Source organism: Ambystoma mexicanum, chromosome 3q, assembly GCF_040938575.1.
Source record: "Ambystoma mexicanum isolate Mex_15411 chromosome 3q, UKY_AmexF1_1, whole genome shotgun sequence".
NCBI classification, from domain to species: Eukaryota; Metazoa; Chordata; class Amphibia; order Caudata; family Ambystomatidae; genus Ambystoma; species Ambystoma mexicanum.
In genome coordinates this window covers 327085859-327107323 of record NC_090926.1, presented here as the reverse complement: position 1 = coordinate 327107323, position 21465 = coordinate 327085859, and the positions used below count along the sequence as shown (strand labels likewise).

General features: G+C 42.9%; 1 protein-coding gene across 1 annotated transcript in view; it reads right to left on the bottom strand.

The window, feature by feature from the left end:
* The window catches only part of LOC138582539 (matrix metalloproteinase-21-like), a 205475-nt gene that overhangs the window by 37091 nt on the left and 146919 nt on the right, over nucleotides 1-21465 (bottom strand). The window contains exon 3 of the mRNA XM_069653910.1: nucleotides 4352-5033. Within this exon, the coding sequence (XP_069510011.1) occupies nucleotides 4352-5033 (682 nt within the window). The remainder of the gene's footprint in view (nucleotides 1-4351; nucleotides 5034-21465) is intronic.

Sequence of the window (21465 nt, the reverse complement as noted above, 5' to 3'; positions counted from 1 at the left end):
TGCAACGACCTAGCAAACCACTTCAAAAAAAGAAATCAGGGACATCCATCAAATTATACAAAGCAGACCGGTAAACCCAAACATACAACCAATCCCACCAAACAAGAAACCACAGTATAAACTCTAAACCTTCCCACAAATACCAGTAGAGACATTCGTCAAGCTGGAAAGACATAGCAATAAAGCAAGATCCCCCATGGACCTCTGCCCCCCCAGACCTTTACAAATCCATCCTCACAAAGGGCGCACCACTGGGACACTACAGAAACCTTCTTAATCTATCACTCACAACAGGGAAAGTACTGCAATCATTCAAATCTTTGCACATCAAACTACTCCTCAAGGACACGGGAGGAGACCTGGAAGACCTCTGCAACTACAGACTGATTTCATACATTCCCTAACCAGCAAAACTATTAGAAACCTGCATCTACAAACTAACACAATAACATGTAGAAAAACACCAGCTGCTGGACCAGGTGCAAGTCGGCTTTACACCGACGAGGGGAACAGAAACGGCACTCCTATCTATTTGGAATGGCTTAAAGACAGACGCAGACTCTGGCATAAACTCTGCAAGACCTCATTGCAGCTTTCGACACAGTCAACCATGACATCCTCATTAAGAGAATAGAAGAAATAGGAATAACAGCCCTATCCCTACCCTGGATAAAATAATTCCTTGCAAATAGAACAGAAACTATCTGGATAAAACCCTTCACATCCGCTCTACAGAACACCGACTGTGGAGTACCACAAGGATCATCCCTATCCCCACTGTTCTTCAACATCTACCTGGCTCTGCTAATCAAGATCATCAAAAAACACAACCTCATGTGCTACAACTACGCAGACGACACACAAACCATCTATAAAATTGAAGATACACAAGAAGAGAACACAACGCTGGGAGAATGTCTCAAAGAACTCTACGACTGGATGAACACATACAGCCTAAGAATCAACCCAAGCAGGACAGAAATCATGATTATATCCAAAAACCGGGAAAATAACACTTATGTCCCATGGACCACAGAACTAGGAACAGCAGCTGCACCATCGAAAATAGTCAAAAACATAAGAATCCTAATGGACAACGCACTAACATTAGAACCACAAGTAAATGCAATAATCAAGAAATGTTTTTTCCTCCTACACTCTGTAAAAATAAACCTACCATTCCTGTCTTTCACTCAAGAGACACTGACAATCATGTCAAGAGTTGACTACGCCAAAAGCCTATACCTTGGAATGCCAGAACACCTACCGAAGAAACTGCAACATATCCAAAACGCAGCGGCCAGATTTCTCCTCAAACTATCACGAAGAGACCACATCACCCCAGCGCTAAAAATGTTACACTGGCTTCCAGTCAAACAATGAATCACATTCAAAACAATGTGCATAACGCACAGAGCAATGCACGGCCAAGGGGCAGAACTCCTACAAAAGAAAATAACAATTCACCTACCGACCAGAACACTCAGATAATACAACAACATCTGCCTTGATCCAAAACCTTACACACAGAAAAAGCTAGGGGGACCCTCCTCTCACGTGGCAGCAAAATCTTGTAAGACTCTCCCGAAAGACATCTGAAATATAAAGGACCACCTAAAAATCAGGAAACTACTCAAAAACTGGCTCTTCGCCACAGAACCAGAATTAATCCAGTGCCTTCAAAGCCAAGCTGCCTCGCTAGGCTAAACCCAAGGGACAGGGATCGTTGCTAGAGAAGAAGGAGCACTAAACACTAACACCCGAAAGGAGAGGGAGTGCTTAGAACCAATAGGGAGGACACCACCCCCTAGGAACAAAGGGAGACGATGCCAGACAGAGTACTCTTATGACCAAAAACAACTGATGACCTTAGCAATCTCGACCCTGGGTGGTGGAGACTGGTGTGGTACCTCCCACAGAACACTAGACAGCCTCAGATATAGGCCACCACCTTGCGCAGAACCGGGTGAATGAACCACAGGGGAATGCTCCAACAGACAGCAAGACCATAGAAAGAAACACAAGACAGATGCCCAAAATAACGAGATAACCCCACTAACTCAACCGCTAAAACCTCAACTCTTGGTACATGCCTCTCAAGCACTAAACAAACACAAACACTCTCCTGCACCGGAAACTGCAAGCACTTCACTGCAACAACAAAGCAAACCACACATAGTATCGCACAACAGCACATGGGAGCCCACTGATCCAGAAACCACACCCATGCTCAGCGAATGGCGCTAACCGAACTGAAGCTGCCAACAGAACACCTCAAATCTCGCTCTTCCTCTATCCCGCTAGAACCTACTAACCGATCCTACACTCTTAACTTCAGATCTGCCAGAGCGCCAGGGGACCACTCCGGCAGTGGTAGTGCGCAGTATAAATATCCTAACATAATGTAACATTTAAGCTGATTGTGACAGACAACCTGATTGTGGCAGATATCCGGACTATGCCAGATGGCAGCATTTTGCACTTAGCCTCATTGTGCCAGATAACATGATGGTGCCAAATAGCAGCATTTCGCAATTAGCCCAATTGTGCCAGATAGCAGCAATTCACATTTAGCCTGATTGTGCCGGATAGCCTGATTTTGCCAGATAGCAGCATTTAGCCTGTTTGTGCCAGATCTCTCACATCAAGATAGCTGTTAGTGAGCAATATCTCAAAACTGGGTAGACTATGCTCTCTGCTAGCTAGTCCAAATAAAATTAAATATTTGAGCCAGCGTCACAATTAAACAGAATTGTGAAGATTAGCATTATGTCATATCTAGACAGAACTGTAATACTAGCTTGCGTCATATCTCGACCGCATTGTGAAGATTTGCTTGATCTAGAAAGAACAGTAATACTACCTTGCATCATATCCAGACAGAATTGTGAAGATCAGCATTACGAAACAACTAGACAGAAATGTGAAGATTAACATTGCGTCACATCTAAACAGAATCATAAAGATTAACGTTTCATCACATCTAGACAGAACTGCGAAGATTAGCATTGCGTCAAATCTAGACAGAATTGGGAAGATTAGCATTGCGTCACATCTAGACAGAATTGTAATACTAGCGTGTGTCATAGCTAGACAGAATTGTGAAGATTAGCATTGCGTCACATCTAAACAGAATTGTAATATTAGCTTGCGTAACATCCAGAAAGAATTGTGAGGATTAGTACTGCACCACATCTAGACAGGATTGTGAAGATTAGCATACATCGCTTCTAAATAGCAATGCCACTAACCAACCTCACTAAACAATCTCACCGCTCTGCATACACCTCTGACATTCTACACAAACACAACCACACCTCCAAAGTACTAAAAACCTCACACACTTCACTACATAGCAACAACAAAACATAACACACATAGCCTTACACAAAAACACATGACGGCTGCCAACCGAAAAGCACACCTAAGCTCAGCCAACGGTATTAACCAAACTGAGGCTGCCAACAGCACATCACAGCCCTCTTGCTCTTTTTTCCGCTAAACCTCACTAACCCATCCCACCCTCTTTCCTTTTCAGATCTGCCAGAACGCCAGGGGACCACTACGGTGGTGATAGAGTGCCCGATATTTCAGCTAAATAATGGAGTGTGCAATTGGCAGGAAGCTCCAGAGACGCAGCTGTTGAATGAGAGGCAGTCACATCACACCCTTCTCAAAACTCGACCTTGATTAAGAGTACCTTTCACCAGTTAGTTAAATTCTGGCTCCAAACATTGAAGAGCTTACGGCACCCATGAAGGCGTGTGTGCATTAATACGGAGCAATGCCCTTTGGATTGTCTTCCATGGTCCTTGTGCTTCACAGACTCTAAACAAACCTCATCAAAAATATCCAGCATGTTGAGAACTTTCCAAGATGAAACACTAGTGTAGGACCCCCCATGCAAGAGGAGAACAATCGAACTCTTGACACAGTGTAGCACAGACAGGCACTGCATCGTGAAAACTCTCAGCTCATGCAAGGCCACTTTGAATGCTTTGCCCACACCATTTCAGACACCAGAGTCCAGCCAAAGACACTGATATGCCAAATGTGTTCAGTATTTCAATTAAATTGAAGCCACCTTTCAGTAAAATGAAGAATGTCAGATAGCCTTACTCTCAAACAGGACATTGCAGATCCGCCATGCTTGCAGACAATTAACCCACAGAGAGCCACATCTATTACAGCCCATTCCAGCATAAGGATTTCTGCTGTTGAGTGAGGGGATGGGTGATGGGCGACATGTTACCTCCGGTCCATGATGCTAGATCTGCTGTTATCAGGACAATCTGGTGAACCTCTGTTTGTGGCACCCCTATGTGTACACTTAATATTGTTTCACCCTTACCTGTGCCAAAGCCCACTCTGATGTCGATGTCTGTGGACATATTATCTTCCTGGAACTGCAGCGGGATCACCTCACTCCATATGCGAAATGCCATGTTCAGAATGCTCCTCTGCTGCTCGATACTCAGCTGCATGCTGTACCCTTCACCCATGAGGCGCCAGGTCAAGGTGCGCTTGGAGAACCCAAGAGAGCTGCTCGGTTCTGCATTCTCCCGCTTATAGCTGTGAACTCCTAGAAGGCTGGTCAGGGATCGCCTTCTCCGCAATCTACTGTTGGTACCTGCTGCACCATTTGTGTGGTCAGTGGGGGTGGCACCTCCACCTGGGCTTGATATTTCTGTGTCATTGGAACCCGATGTGTCATTGCTCAGGCCACCATCAGCTTCATGGTCTGGAACGCCGCACCTTGGCGTATTCATGGCTGCTTTGGTTGGCTCATCCAGGATTCCAGAGACTGGTAGGCCGTTGTCTTTTTGGAAATGTTTCAAGGATTCTGTGAACATTGAATGGATCTTTGACTTTGTCAGGTGCATGTCCTTCAAGTTCTTGGGAGGTTCATCCTCAATGATAACGTGAGACACATCGCTCGGGGCTTTGTCTACACCAGTTGCTGGGGATGACTCGTCGGAAACACCTTCATCCCAGATCACAGGAGCGATCCAGCCGTACCGGGTGAGGTATTCCTATTAGAGAAGAGGAAGAAGGGACAGCCAGGAGGAAACGTCAAGCCATTTAGAAGAGAGTGAAAGAGTGAGATGAGAGATAGTCAGAGAGGAGAGTCAAAGATGGGATGATCAAGCAGGGAGAGATAGTGATGGCAGGCAGACAGAGGCAATGTAGGGGAGAAAAGTGGGGCAGATGAGGAGCCAGAGATGTAGAGGAATAAAAGGTGAAGCAAAGAAGAAAAGGAAGAGTGGGGTGGAGAGACAGTGGGATGGACAGAGCAGATAAAGGTAGAGGCGGAGAGAAAACAGGTGGATGACAGAGGAGGAAAAGTGATAAAAACATAGAGTATGGGTAGAAAGATGAATAAAGAGAAAGCGAGTGAGAGAAAGAAATGCAGAGAGCAAAGATCAGGACACATAGATGATAGCGCAGGAGAGAGAGAACCAACATGTCAAAAACACTGATTACAAAAGAGACGAGCTAACCTTCTTTTTAATTTTAGTAACTTTTTATTAGAATTTGTATAATATAACAATAATGTATCTATCAACACAGTGCAGTTATCCATCGATTATATAAAAAGAAAACGCAAATGAAGGAACATAATAAATTTCCAGAAACTTTTCCGAACTTTTAGAACAAAAACAGTAATCAATTTAGTTAAAGTTAAAAGATATGGAACAAAATACTGTGGGAGAAATTGCAACGAAGGATACTGCAAAGCTAGAAGGTAAATGGGGAAAGACAAACAAAGAGACTAATAAAGTACAGACACGATACGAAAGAAAGAGGAGGGAGCTATAGGGAAATAAATGAAGACGATATGGTACTTAAAGTTTCATGAACGCAGTCTATATGGTATCAGGCATAACTTATAAGAAGGTACATTATAGAACATCGAAGAATTGAACATCCATGTGGGGCTTCACGTTCCATGCGTAGTCACATTAAAGCAATCTAAATAGCGAATGAAAAATGACGAATTTAGCGTTATACTTAGGTATACAGTTTAAATTGTTTGCCATACATAGTTCCATTCTTTGTATGTGACAGATGTTATTCCACCAAACCCCAACAGATAAGGAACGAAAGTCTTTCCAATTATAATTTTCAGTGCAATAATGATGAGTAGATCATATAGTTTGGCAGCATCAGGTGGCAAGTTGGTAGTGACAATAAGGCTTCCCAAAACAATATTTAGAAAAGATAATGGGACATCCACAAAAAAGAATAAGTTTAATGTATTTCCATTCATCTTGCCAGAACCTGAAAGTAAAGGAGCAGTTAAAAAACATATGTTCATATGAGGCTGGAGCAAAGCCACATGATCAACATTTATCATTGTTGTCTAACTTAGATTTTGATAATTTAACTGGTGTGATAAACGGTCTATGTATAAAGAAGAAAAAATGTTGCGTAATATTAGCTGACACAGATATGTTTTTAATTTTGGAGAAAAGAAGGGACCATGTGTGGTCATCAAAAGTGTAACCAAAGTAATTTCCCCTTTTTAAATGCACAGAGCATACCTTAAAGGATGAGGTGAGAATACTGTAAAATTTGGAAGCCTTGATATCGGAGAGCATGGTTAACTGCAGTAGTCTGAAGGCATCAGGAGTGAGAATATCATTAGAAAGATTATGAAGTGCATCCAAACAAGAGTGGACTAATTTGTTATAGAAATTAAAATCAGTGTTAGAAATGGAGAATAGGTATTTAAATTGCCGAAAAGAAAGAATGGAGGGGCCGTCTATGATTTGTTATATAAATCTAATGCCCTTTTTCAAACAGAATTTCCGATTCAAGGCTCTTTTATTAATCACAATTTTCTTGTTGTGCCATAGTAAAGGGGAGAGAAATTTTTTGGGTGTTTTTGTATGTGGAAAGAGAAAGGTTTGTAGGGCTGAAATGGAAGCTTTAATGGGGTCAGAGATAGCCGAGGAGGAATGACTAAATATATAGATAAGATCAGCAATTTCAAAGGGATGGACCAGATGTTTCTCTAAAGTACACCATGTGGGAGTGTCTTACTCCAGGACATGCAAACCAACATCGAGATTGTTTCAGGAGAAAGGCAGAGTGATATAATATAAAATCTGGAAACTTAACCCCACCCTTATCATAGGGCGCTTTCAGTTTGGCTAAAGCAATTCTTTTACTCTTCCCGGAACCCCAGAGGAAATTAAGCAGGATAGAGTAGATTTTAAAAAGGAAGGAGATATAGGGAAAGAAAGGAGTTGCAAATATTATAAAACAATTGGTGAAAGCATCATTTTAATTGTGTCAAGCCTTCCCCACAATGAGAGGTAAAGGGGGGACCATCTAGAGGTTGGATCTCTAAGTATATCCAACAAAGATTGGGTATTGAGTTTTATAGTATCAAGAATTGTGGGAGCAAAACGTATACCTAAATACTTGATAGTAGCACTGCACCATTTAAAACCAAAGGGGTCAATATCATGTTTGAGACATGATTTCAGATTTTTCTTTATTAAGTTTATAACCTTTAAACTTGGACAAACTGATATAATACAATGAGTAAGTTAGGGACGTGTAGTTTGGGACTCTTAATAAGAATCAGGATGTCATCAGCATACGCTGCAATTTTAATATGAGATGCTCCTCCTGAAATTCCAGGAATATTTTTATTGGATCTAATTAATTCTAATAGCGGTTCTAAGGAGAGAATGTATAGGATTGGTGAGAGGAGACAGCCCTGTCGAGTACCCCTGAGGAGAGGGAAGAAGGAGGAAGATAGACCATTGATACATATTGAGGATTTGGGGGACGAGTAGAGTTTAACAAGGGAAATACATTTATCACCAAAACCGTGCCAAGGACCGAAACATAAAATCCCAGTTGACACGGTCAAAAACTTTTTCTGCATCTAAAACAATGGCTGCATAACTCTGCTTGTCCTTTTTATCATTTGCCGATAAGTACATAGCATCCAAAAGTAGTCTTGCGTTGGAAGAAATGTTGCGTCCTTTTACATACCCCACTTGGTCTGATTTTATTAGAGCAGGAAGTGAGAATTCAATTCTGTTAGCTAGGATCTTTGCAAAAGTGTTGCTCTCAACATTGATAAGGGAAATGGGCCGGTAATTGCCGGGGAGTGTGGGGTCCTTATCAGGTTTGGGGAATAGTACAAGTAGGGCTTCAGAAAAAGAACCCAATGAGGATTTTTGGGATATGAAATAAGAGAATAGATTTGTAAGCTTGGGAGTAGGGGAATGAGATAGACTGTCAACAAATTCAGTGGAGAGACCATCTGGGCCTGGGGCTTTATCTTTACCCAAGCCTACCTTTACCCAAGCCTTTAATGGCTCTAGTGATCTCTGTAAGGGTGCTATCATTATCTAAGTGGGAGCGATCTAATTGAGGGTATGAGGATCTGTTAATGTTACCAAGAAATGAAGTAATATTATTATGGGGAATAGAATTCTCAGGAGTGTATAAATCAGCATGAAACCTTTTAAAACAGTTTAGTATATTAGGATGATGATGTGAGGTGCCAGATGTATCTTTGATATGGGAAATTTAAAAAAATCTTGTTTCATTTTCAAGTAAGAGGCTAGTGGTTTACCGGCTTTATTAGATGTTTGGGACATTTTTGTTTTATATTTAAGAATGGTCCCTGCGGCTAGGTCATAATTTCGTTGTTGATTTGGAAGTGTAAGCACATGACCTATGGAGATTATTTGGGTTAGAATTATGATAATAAAGTTGCTCAGCTATAGTAAACTGGAAATAAAGGTCATCCAGATGTTTTCTGCGCAAAGTCTTTTTTCCTTGAGAAAGCCATAATGTGACCTCTAAGGGCCACTTTGAACACATCCCAATTGTTCACGACAGATGTAAGGCAGTCTAGAGATTATCTACAAAAAACTGTTGAGTAAATGATTTAACAGAAGGAATGAATTGTGAATCTTGTAATAGAAAGTTGTTAAGTTTCCAACGGGATGAAGATTTGTGCACATCTGAAAGACTGAAGGAGGTACATACAGGGGCATGATCTGATATTATATTAGCTATCTTAGAATCAACAATGGAACTTGTAAGAGTTTTGGTAGAGAAAATATAATCAAGGCGTGAGAGAGTGTTATGTGGGGGTGAATGAAAAGTATAGTCAAGTTGGGTGGGGTGGGATAGCCTCCAGGTGTCTATAAGGCCTGTTTCAGCTAAACATCCCAGAAAGGAATTGTGAGATTTGGTAGTTCTGAACATACAACTGGATTTCCTATCCAGAAAAGGGTCAAGGACCTGATTGCCATCCCCACACATAATTAAGTTAGTGAAGTTATTTTTAAGTATCATTTGTTTAATGGAGACCCAAAAATTGGGATCAGGTATAGTAGGAATAGTAGGTATAGTAGGACCATAGATGTTCAGAATAGAAACATGTGTAAATTCAATCAAGAGCTTAACCCATACCCATCAGCATCCTGATCTATGATTTTGAAGGGTAGTTTCTCACTAATTAAAATGCAACTCAATTTTTCTTAGCGACTGCCGGACTAGAAATTATTTCTTTGACCCAGAGCTATTTAAGTTTCAATACTTCTTTGTTAGATAAATGTGTTTCTTGTATACAGGCTACAGATGGATTGGATTTGTTATGGTGAGAAATGATCTTACATCTTTTGATGAGGTTTTTGCAGCCTTTGATGTCCATGTAGCACGTTTCAATAATAGTAGTAGTATAGTCTAGAACCATTGCAGATACAAACATTTAGTACCATAGAGTTGTAATTAAAGTAACATATATTCCGGGAGGACACAACGGGAATCAGGAAGGGGAATAGGGAGTCTGATCATAGAAAAATTATTAGGATAGCAGAATTAAAAACAGATATATGGATCCAACTAGGATCAGGGACAAAGAAGGGAGAAAAAGATTGCAGGGATGGGTTATGCCTGCTGAGTCGTCAAAAGAAAAACGAGGGACTCAGAGTGGAAGAAGGATGCTGCTGCGACACCCGTCCCACCAGGTTATAATAAAACGATAATCAAAGCATTAAGTGGAATACAACAGAGCACGAAAGAGGGTAACACATTCATGTAATAGAAGAAATAGAGGTACTGGCAGGAGAAGATGTGTCCATGCCATCAGATTTGATGGAGCGTATAAATGCTCTTAGGTCAGCTGGATTATCGAACATGGCGGTACGACCTTCATGTGTGACTTTAAAAGAGCAAGGGTGGTATAGCCCATACCGAATATTGAGCTGCTTCAAAGCTTGACGAAAGGACAAGAATGCTTTCCTGCGTTGGGCCGTGCTTTTGGCCACATCTTGTGTAATAAATATCTTATTACCATTCCAAATGAGGGATTTCCGTTCTTTTGCAGCAGATAGGATGAGCTGGAGTTGGGAGTATTCAAGAAGGTACAAAATCAGTGTTATAGACGATGGATGCAGACAGGTGGAGATAGATGATTGACCAATTCTATGAGCTAGTTGAATATTGAGAACTGTTTCCATGGATAAGTGAAGTAAGGTTGGTAGAAATTTTTGCAGAAATGCAATGGTATTTGTTCCTTCAGAGCCTTCCGGCAGACCTGAAATTCTAAGATTGTTACGTCGGCTTCAGTTTTATAAATCTTCATTGTGCCTCTGAAGATCTTTGATGGACTTGTCAAGTTGTGCCACTTTGGGGGATACATCCTCCACAAGACCGACTCTTCTTTCCACCTCGTCCATTCTGTTTTTCGGAGCCCTTCCATCTGTCATCTCATTGTTGCAATTTTAGATTTGTGGTCTCAATGAAGGGTTTAAATGATCTTATTTCTGATAATATGGCTTCAATTGCTGGATCAGAGCTACCGAACGGAAGTGGTGAGTCACTTTTGGGTCTCTTAAGGTTAGTAGATGAGGTATTAGATTCTTTTGTATTAGGCACACATTTTTGAGTATTTTTACTGGTGGCCATGGTGGCAACTTAAATTGGTAGGAATGTATTGAAGGTGAAGATACTAATATGAGATTTGAAGGCTCTGTTCGGCAAGTAAGTGGTGTCACCTCCAGCAGAAGTAAGGAGTAGTTTTCAGGGAAGCACAGAATGATGTTATCAATTTAGGTCAGACTCTGGTGGTTGGCCAAAGTGACATTATTTCCTATAGTTTACAATTTTTATGTCCATATTATGCAAACTGCCTTTATCCTAAAAAAGGAAATCAAACGAAAACGACAGAGGATAATAAGGAGTAAACTAAGGGAATGAGTTATGAAGCACTATTGGCTGCGTCTTAGCAGTGATGCTTTGAGCCTCCACACTCTGATGTTTGAATTAGAATCAGCATAGGTTTATATTGACCACAGCATGAGAGCGTAGAAGAATCCAGGAATATTCAGTAATGGTCAATAAAATAGTTCAGGTATAATCAGTAGTGGCCAAAAGATAATTCAGGTGGTCTAGATATATTTCGGATTGACCTGAAGATAACAGGCGAAAAGGTGGTAATTGTTGCATTATGAAATGTCACCATAAATTTAGCAGTAGTGTTGAAATGCTGATATAGGTACAGACTGACTTGCAATAAAACAAAATCCTTAATTAGCTGAGAAGAAGCATGTAAATAAGCAGAAATAGGACTCTTGAATATATAAAATGTTAAGAGGAAATGCTGAAGACAGTGCTATTTTAATGTTTAAGATGCCGTGAGGAGGAATGGCGCGCCAAAGAGGGTTGCAGTCAAAGCGTTTAATTCACAATGTTGCTTTTATGAGCGTAAAGATGAAAAGAGGAGCGTTATGTCCTGAGAGACTCTCACTTTTGTTTTTATTGGTGCAGTATGATCCTGGCATTAGTGGCGGCGATGTTGCTTAGGAGGGGCCGACCAGGTATCGTCAGGCATGTCACAGTGCGTGTGACGCCGGATGTCTCCACACGGAGGGCGGATACATTGGGAAGCAGCAGTCTGTGAGGAAGCGCCGGAGCGCACAAGAGGCTCAAGAAGGACGCGAATCAGCACCAGAGCCGTAGCGAGGACCAGCAAACCCGGAATGGGTCATAAGGTAGGGGAAAGAAGCAGCGGAAATCCACTTTAATGCCTTATTTCATTGTGAGTGGAATAGAGCGACGGGGCTAAGTGGCCATCTTGTTTGGCGTTCGACCACGCCCCCCCCCCCCCCCCCGAGGCTGACCTTCTACAGTTCCAGCAGTCTCCAAAGCGAGGGCTTGGCGCCTCCAGCGCTTCCTTTACTACAGAGTGGGGCCAGATCTGCCAGGGGGTTGCTCTGAAACCCACAACAGGCACATAAGTCGTCCCACTCTAAGATTATGCTATAAGAATGTTCTGAATCTGTCTGGGTTTCTTGAAATGTACATTACACCTGAGGCCTATTCAGCACACAGTATTTAGCATGACTGCCATGCCTGATACCTTTCTCGATCTTAAAGATAGGTGTAGAGTAGCACAGGTGGTTTGGCTGTTAGCTGCCCCCATGCCAGGAGGGAGGACACAACACAGCCAGCCCTACACCCCAGGCCAGTCCATGCTTTTCCTAGACCAAGGAAAGAAAGCACGGACAGCTGCAGCACTTGGAGGATAGCCCACCCCTTTTTTCAATTTCACCTGTAAGTGATTAGAGATGCCTGCACTTACCCCTCGCTTTAGGATTTTGAATGCCTGTAAGTGTAAACTCTTATGCAAACTATGTAACTGACAACTTAACATGGCACCTCCACTCCAATTTTCGACAGTTGGGAACATTGGAGACACCTATGTTTTACATCATGGCTCCGGAGCTAACCCAAAAGAACACCAATAACAGGATGAAGTATATTCATGTCGGCAACCCTCATGACATATAACCACCTTTTTTTAACTGTCAAAGGAACATTTTCTCTTCATGTGCAATCAATCATGGACATCAATTTCCTATGACTGCACGCTCTCTCATTGGTCAGTCTGTAACACATCCCCCACAGCCCTTAACGTCGGTCACAGTATGGATCTCTCAGCGTCTGAGCTGCCATGTGCTCGCACTTGTCTGGTTGAAGGCTTTGGCTTGTTATTGGGTGCCATGACTTGGCAACGCTGTTCATGGATGGGGCATGGCCCCAGGGTACATTTCCTCCTGTGCAGCGTCACTCTAGAGCTGGACCTGAAAAGGCTGCATTCTGAGAGGCTCTGCTCTCATGTCTTCACCAACCTCCTGTCACAAAAGAGCCCCAATATTTTAGCGGCAACCTCACGTCAACATTCCCTTCCTGTTCCCAGGTTTTTCCTATATTTGAGGAAACATGTCACAATAATCTGGTTATTTTAAACAAGCAACTTATCAAACGCATAACAACGTTGGCTGATTTAGCGACCGATTTAGTCTGGGTGAACTAATTTGCTTCTAAAAGACTCACACAAAAAGGATTGCCTTTTTAAATCACGAACTTTAGCTAAAACAAAATGAGCCAAGGCATCTCTTGCAAACATTATCCCAATGCACATATGTGGATTGTTCAAACTGGCTGCGGCCTGGCCTGCAGCTGCTATTTCGTCTCCACTCACATCATGCGCACTCTCCCCGTCTACTGTACTGCCTTCTGAATACTTGCTTGATTCTTTTTTGTCCTATTGAAAACGTTTTAGATAATACTGATTGAATAAAAACCTGTTTGCTCTGGTCCATATTACTTAAGCAAGAAAACTAGTGCTCAGACCATTTGCTAAATTTTTAGCACAGGTGCAAATGTTAGATAATCAGGCCCCAATGCTACTAGGAAGTAAAAGGGTGCTTATCAGTCACAATACAATGTTTGGGGTGCCCAGGGTGGTTTTGGCTATAGCCATGAGGTTACATGAAGAGACAGGAGCTAGAGTTCTTTGGACAATGATGGAGGGTTGTCCTCATCAGCGAAGCTTAGCATGGGCAGTCAATCAGGGTTGTGTGCTAGCCCCCCCTGCTATTTAACATGTATATTTATAATCTTCCTGAGAGGATGTTGACTGCCTCAAACTGCCCGCCCAGGATTGAACAAACGAGAGTTGCATGTATGCTGTAAACAGATGACCTCGTTATCTTTGATTATACTCTTCGTGGCTGTAAATCTATGCGGAACTCCCTGACCGGATATGCAAAGCAGAATTATCATGTAATTAACATTGAAAAAACCAAGATCCTTTTAATATCCGGCATGAAGGTAAACAGGTTGAAACTTGACTCTTCTCTGGGAAATGTGACATATGTAGATCATTAGCCTTATCTTGGGCTGGAAATGAGTGCAGAGTCCACTTATTCCTACATCATTGCAAATAAGAAGAAGAAAGCGGCACTACTGACCCAACTCTTCAATAGATACGCCCACAAGACAGCAGGATACTCCCTTGAGGGCACATTAATCCTTTACAAGCAGTGCTTCTCCCCGGGCTATTTTATATGCCCTTGAGGCCCTGAGGATGAAGGATTTGAGATGGCAGAATTGTCTCGAGGGGGTAGTCCGATAGAAAGCTATTGTGATTGAGACCTTCTGTTTCTATGAGGTTGTTCATCTGGAGCTGGGTCTGATCTCTTTGGGAGGCCAGGTCGAAAGGAAGAGGGCAGAATTATATTTGAAGGCTAAGATGACACCGGTATGCTCTGTTTTGAAAGTTTTGGGTGCAAACTGTGGGAGAAGTGGACATTTGAACAGTGACACGTTTGACGATCTTGTGATATCAACCTTCCAAGCGATTAATTGGTACCCAAACTGGAAATCAGGGGTGGCTACCAAAATTAAAAATGATCATTTAAAGCCAAATTCGACCTATTTGACTGGCACAAAATCTATGAACACATTGCTACCCTAAAAGGGTAAGGGTAGGAAAAGAGTTAGACATGTGAAATTACACTGGAACAACATGCCAAAAGAGGAGACAATCAGGACAATATTACAGCTGTTCTTAGCTACTCTCCATTAACCAACAGATTAAAAAGAGAAATCTTAAAACTTTGGCAGATACTGAATGTCAGCACGTATGCCCTTGACAGTCCGAGATTTGCTCTGAAACGCAGAAGAAATCTCAGAGACTCTCTGGTATGCCCATACAAAGAAACAGAAGTAGATTGCCAGCAGTTCCTATGGAACAATCCTAGACCAATGGGATATGCCGTGTGTGAGTATTACATGCCCACAAACATAAAGGAGCACACCCATCGATATAGGGTGGCATTACCCATGGACACAAAAACACTCCACTAATTGCAACGTCAGTAATGTGATTTATTTAATCACATGCCCTTGTGGCCTGAGATATGTGGGCACGACCACCCGACCAGTAAAAACAAGGATCTGAGAACAGTGATCATGCATCCTTACTAAGAAATGAACTGCCCCGATGGTGGAACATTTTCTATTACCAAAACATGCACACTCATACTTCACATGGACAATGTTGGAAAAAATCAACACACCACAACATGGAGCTGACGTGGGCGCCATCCTGTTCAGAAGAGAATAACTATGGATATTCAGACTCCAAACTGACAGCAGAGGTCTGAACGAGCACACGAGCTGGCAGACTCTGGTGACTATGTGAACCCCCGTGTAAAATAATGCAAGACAACATATACATGGGAATAGAACATCCTCCAGCACCCAGTGACTCAAGTACCAGGACTAATGGACACTCATACATACAGCCCGACAAAAATATCCTAAGACCTTAGGACTAGTGATGATAACAAACCTTAGCGGACAAGGTCAAACCACCTCATGGTGATTCGTCTAACTGTTCTATCTCAGGCACTTATAGCAGGCATTTGAAACAATAATTACCAATGGTCTTGTGTAACCACAGTACCATCATGCTCTCCATAGCACACCAATTAATTTGACAAAAAGAACTGGCATGCACCAACAGGCGCACAGATAATTGTAATATCAGTGCCCAATCCAGGGGCCTAGCCTCGCTGCATACCAGACCCTCTATGCAACTACAACTGGCATCAAATTGGCCCATTTAAGGGTGCACGTTATTTGAATGTATCTGAAATTCAGTGATGTGCGCACCCTTATACTGCAGCTTCCAGGACCCAATGGATCACGCGCGCAGCAAATGTGTAAAATACTCTAATTTTTAACCTTACAGGGTTTTGGTCCCCGGCTCTGCAGGTAGCGTGGTTAGCCCACAGGCCCTTCTGAGCTCTGGGCCACCCGACCCATCCATTTTGTGAACCTCCAGACCCTCTTGGTCCCCTTGTGCCCGCTCCATTCCCCTCCCAGCTCCACTTCCCCTTCCAACCCTCCTCCCGCCTCCCAGCCCGCGCTCCAACACGGGTTGGCTATTGGAGCATTGACTATTGCACCTAGAGTGCGTCCACTCTCCCTGCTGTTCGTTTTGGCCCCCGGCTATGCAGATGAGCGTGGTTAGCCCACAGGCCCTCCTGAGCTCTGGGCTACCCGACCCAGCTATTTTGTGAACCCACAGACCCCCTTGGTCCCCTTGTGCCCACTCTGTTCCCCTCCCAGCTCCACTTCCCCTTCAAACCCACCCCCCAGCCCGCCCTCCAACATGGATTGGCTATTGGAGCATTGACTATCGCACCTAGAATGTGTCCGCTCTCCCTGCTGCTCGTTATGGTCCCCGGCTCTTCAGGTGAGCGTGGTTAGCCCACAAGCCCTCCTGAGCTCTGGGCCACCCAACCCGGCCATTTTGTGCACCTCCAGACCCCTTGGTCCCCTTGTGCCCGCTCCATTCACCTCCCATCTCCACTTCTCCTTCCAACCCTCCTCCCACCTCCCAGCCCGCCCTCCAACACAGATTGGCTCTACCAATAGCCTTAAACGACCACTCCAGGGCAGCCCTCTGCCCGTGCAGCCCCCATGGCTAAGGGCCCCAAGGCAAATGGAGGCTTCAAACAGTGTCTGCAGGTGTCAGCAGGGAAGGCCAGGGGCCAGCTGTCAACCAGCAGCAACCACCAAAAGTAAGTGTGGCATGGGTGGGGGGTAGTGCAATCACTCTACCCCAGAAAGCCCTGACACTCTACATTACCTTACCTCACAACATGGCATGCCAGGCAAATGTTACCTGCTTCATTCTCCTAGAGAACTGTAGAGGAGGTCCCAAGTATAGCCCGCACACCAACCGTCCATTTTGAAATACCAGGAACGTTTACGCTGAAATATGTGACGTATGATGAGCAAATAAACTCGCAGAGACACGCAGTGGGGCTCTGTCTACTACCTATCAGAAGAGCAGCACCTATTGAAATACCTATACATAAGAAACCATTGACAGTAAGGTACCCATTGAGAAAACCATATAAAAAAATGAAACGAAACGAGGATCGTCCGAGTACAATCCCTGAAGAAAGCAAAAAGGTCTTAATGGAAGATGAATGGTGATGACACAAGAACCCGGACTGACTCGCATAGAGAAGATATGACATGAGAACGATGTAAAGAGACAAAACGCCATGAAGAGGGGACATCGTGAACCTAAAGCGAAATGTAAGAAGTTTAAATTGCAAGCATGACATAGAAGTTCAACCAGTTTACGCATGTACATATGCTTGGAACTGCAAGAAAGCTAAGGAAATCGAGTGGCTTGCTATGCTTAGTAGAAAAAATAGAGAGCGGCAAGCACCACCTATGTATATCTACCTCAAGAGAAACATGTTATATATGTATACTTCCACTTTGCACAAGAAGCAGAATAAACCAAAAGTTACTAAAGGCCACAAAAGGAGAGCTTCATATTTAACAAACCGAAAATAAAAGGAAGAACGAAACTCAGCAGAGGCAAATCGTGCCATAAAAACCAAGGACGTATCAGCTAAAATAGATGAACAGTAGCTACAATTAATGAAGCAAGGAACAGAATATCCTGCTCTGAAAGGTCGAGATAAGAAACCGAAGGCAGGTGGTGGGTAAAGTGAAAATCAAATACAAGAATTACATGAAGAAGTGGCAAATTCACGGTGTCTGAAGCACGTGACCAGCCGAGCGAGAAGAAGTGAGACTTTCACACCTATGCATGGCAGTGGGCCAGGCAAAAATATCAGAACTTTTCCAGACAGAGATGCAATCTCAAGGCCAACCACAGCGTAATAATTGACACATGGCCGCTAAAGTGATGATTGATTGTAACAATAAGTGGAGGAAGGCCAGGGGAACTGGGGGCACCCTGCACCTGGCTGACCATTCTGCTTGCTGCTAGGCAAAGTGAAAAAGTATGAGTGGGGTTGATGCCAACCCAATCATAGTGGACCAAGTAATCTAGGGTCCTATAGTTAGTAGAACCAATGGGACATCGTACATGCAGTGACGTCCACAGTAGCCATTTTTAAGGTAGGACTTAGATGTCCCACCTGACAGTGTTTACCCAATCCCCTCACTCCGTTACAATATACAGATATAGTGCCTATATTAAAGTTACCTTTCTAGAACCAATAGAATTGCATGCCAACTTTTAAGCGTTAAAATGTCAGTGATGTCGAGGTTTTAGTATAAATGATGTGTTTTATATGAAGTTCGTTGGAGTTGTGAAGCGAAAGAGAAGATCACGCATCTGCTGATATTCATGAGTCTCCCTGTTTTTTGTACTTGTCATTAAACGGACTCACTTTGCCAAACCATTCAGTTGTCATTATTGATTTGGTGTTGGAGTATTAATCTGCACCCCCATCAATCTCATGGGTGCTGCTATCTTGTCTTAAAGTGCTATTGGGGAAACCCCAGCTTTATGGGCCAGTTGGGGGTCCCAGTGTACTGAACCCACCACACTAGATTAATATTGCTTACACTAGGTAATTATTAACCTGTGTCTACTTGGATATTACTGCAACCATTACACTGCGCCGAACCCTAGAGTTCACCACATACTGACTTGATTCACATCTAGAAAGCACCACAATAGACTAGCACTGTGATTATTAGCCTGTGCCTTCTAGGATAGTAGGCAGAACTGTGAACATTAGCCCCTAGACCATTAGCATCTAGACAGGATTGTGATTGTTAGCAAGTGCCACATTCAGGTAGAATTGTGAACATTAGCCTGCATCGCATTGAGACAGGATTGTGAATGTTAGCAAGTGCCACATTTAGGCAGAATTGTGAACATTAGCAAATGCCACATTTAGGTAGAATTGTGGATATTATCCTGCATCGCATCTAGACAGGACTGTGAATGTTAGCAAGTTCCACATTTAGCTAGAATTGTGAACATTAACCTGCGCTGCTTCTAGACAGAGTTGTGAATGACATCAATGGCCGCCAGGTAGGTAGAATTGTGAACATTAGCCTGCGTCGCATCTAGTCAGGATTGTGAATATTAGCAAATGCCACATTTAGGTAGAACTGTGGATATTAGCCTGCGTCACATCTATACAGGATTGTGAGTGTTAACAAGTGGCACATTTTGGCAGAATTGTGAATATTAGCAAATGTCACATTTACGTAGAATTGTGAACATTAGCAAATGCCACATTCAGGTAGAATTGTGAATATTAGCCTGCGTCCATCTAGACAGGATTGTGAATGTTAGCAAGTGCCACATTTAGGCACAATTGTGAATATTAGCAAATGCCAGATTTAGGTAGAACCGTGGACATTATACTGCATTGCATCTAGACGGTATTGTGAATGATAGCAATGGCCACATTTAACTAGAACTGTGGACATTAGACTGCGTCGCATTGATAGGATTGTGAATGTTAGCAAGTGCCACATTTAGGCAGAATTGTGAATATTAGCAAATGCCACATTTAGGTAGAACTGTGGACATTAGTCTGCATTGCATCTAGACGAAATTGTGAATGATAGCAATGGCCACATTTAACTAAAACTGTGCGTATTAGTCTGCGTTGCATTGATAGCATTGTGAATGTTAGCAAGTCGCACATTTAGCTAGAAATTTGAACATTGGCCTGCGTCACATCTAGACAGGATTGTTAATGTTAGCAAGTGCACACTTAGGTAGAACTATGAACATTAACCTGCGCCAAATCTAGACAGAGTTGTGAATGACAGCAATGGCCACATTTAGTTAGAACTGTGAACAGTAGCCTGTGTCGTATCTAGATAGGATTGTCAAACTTAGCAAGTACCACACTTAGGTAGAACCATGAACATTAACCTGCGCCACATCTAGACAGAGCTGCGAATGATAGCAATGGCCACATCTAGTTAGAATTGCGAAAATTAGCCTGCACTGCATCTGCATTGGACTGTGAAAGCTAGCTATTGCCTAACTTACATAGAACTGTGAATGCTAGTGTAGAGGAGGTCCCAAATAAAGCCTGCACTCCAGTCGCCCATTTTGAAGTACCAAGAACGTTCACACCAAAATATGTGACGTATGATGAACAAATAAACCAGCAGAGAGCCGCAGTAGGGATCTGTCCAATACCTATCAGAAGAGCAACACCTATTGAAGTACCAGTACCCAGAAAACCATGGACAGTAAGGTATCCATTAAGAAAACCCTACCAGCAAATAAGATGAAATGAAGAGTGCCTAGGTACCGTCCCGGAAGAAACCAAAAAAGTCTTAATGGAAGACGAACGGTGACGTCACGAGGACCCGGACGGACTCATAAATAGAAGAAATGACGACATAAGGGTGACACAAAGAGACAAAACGCCATGAGAAAAGAGATTGTGAGCTTAAAATGATACGTAAGAGAGTTAAGCTGTAAGCAAAATGAATACAGTCGATCAGTTTAAACTTGTAAATACGCTTGGAAGCGCAAGAAAGCAAAGAAACCAGTACAGCTTTCTATGCTAAGTAGAAGAACAGTGCGGCATGCACCATTGTAAATAATCTACCTCAAAAAGAAGCACAGTATTATAAGTGTAATTCCACTTTGCAAACAAAGCAGAATCAACCCAGGTTACTAAAGGCCGAATGATCAGAGCTTCATATTCTAGTAAAACGAGAAGAGACGGATTAATCGAAACTCGGCAGATCAACTCGTGCCAGTAGAGCCAAGGTCATACCATAGAAGGAACGAACAGTAGCTACATATAATTGAAATGTAAGAACAGAATATCCTGTCTTTGAAAGGTCAAGATAAGGAGGCGTAGGCAGGTGGCAAGCTAAATACGAATCAAATACACAAATTGAGAGAAACGAGACAAATTCACAGTGTGGGAATCACGTGGCCAGCCGAGCGAGAAGAGCACGGATTCACAACTACACTTGGCATCCGCCCCAGCAGAAGATATCAGAACTTTTCCAGACAGAAGATGCAGTTTCGAGGCCACCCACATTGAGATAATTGACACATAGTTGCTGAAGCGATGATTGATTGTAACCATAATTGGAGAAAGGCAGGGTAACTAGGGGGCACCCCGCACCTGGCTGACCGTTCTGCGTGCTGCTAAGCGAAGTGGAAGAATATGCATGGATTGGTGCCAACCCAATCACAATGGACCAAATAATCTAGGGTCCTATAGTTAGTAGAACCAATGTGACGTCGTACTTTTAGTGACAACTACAGTAGTCATTTTTGAAGGAAGGGCTTAGGCA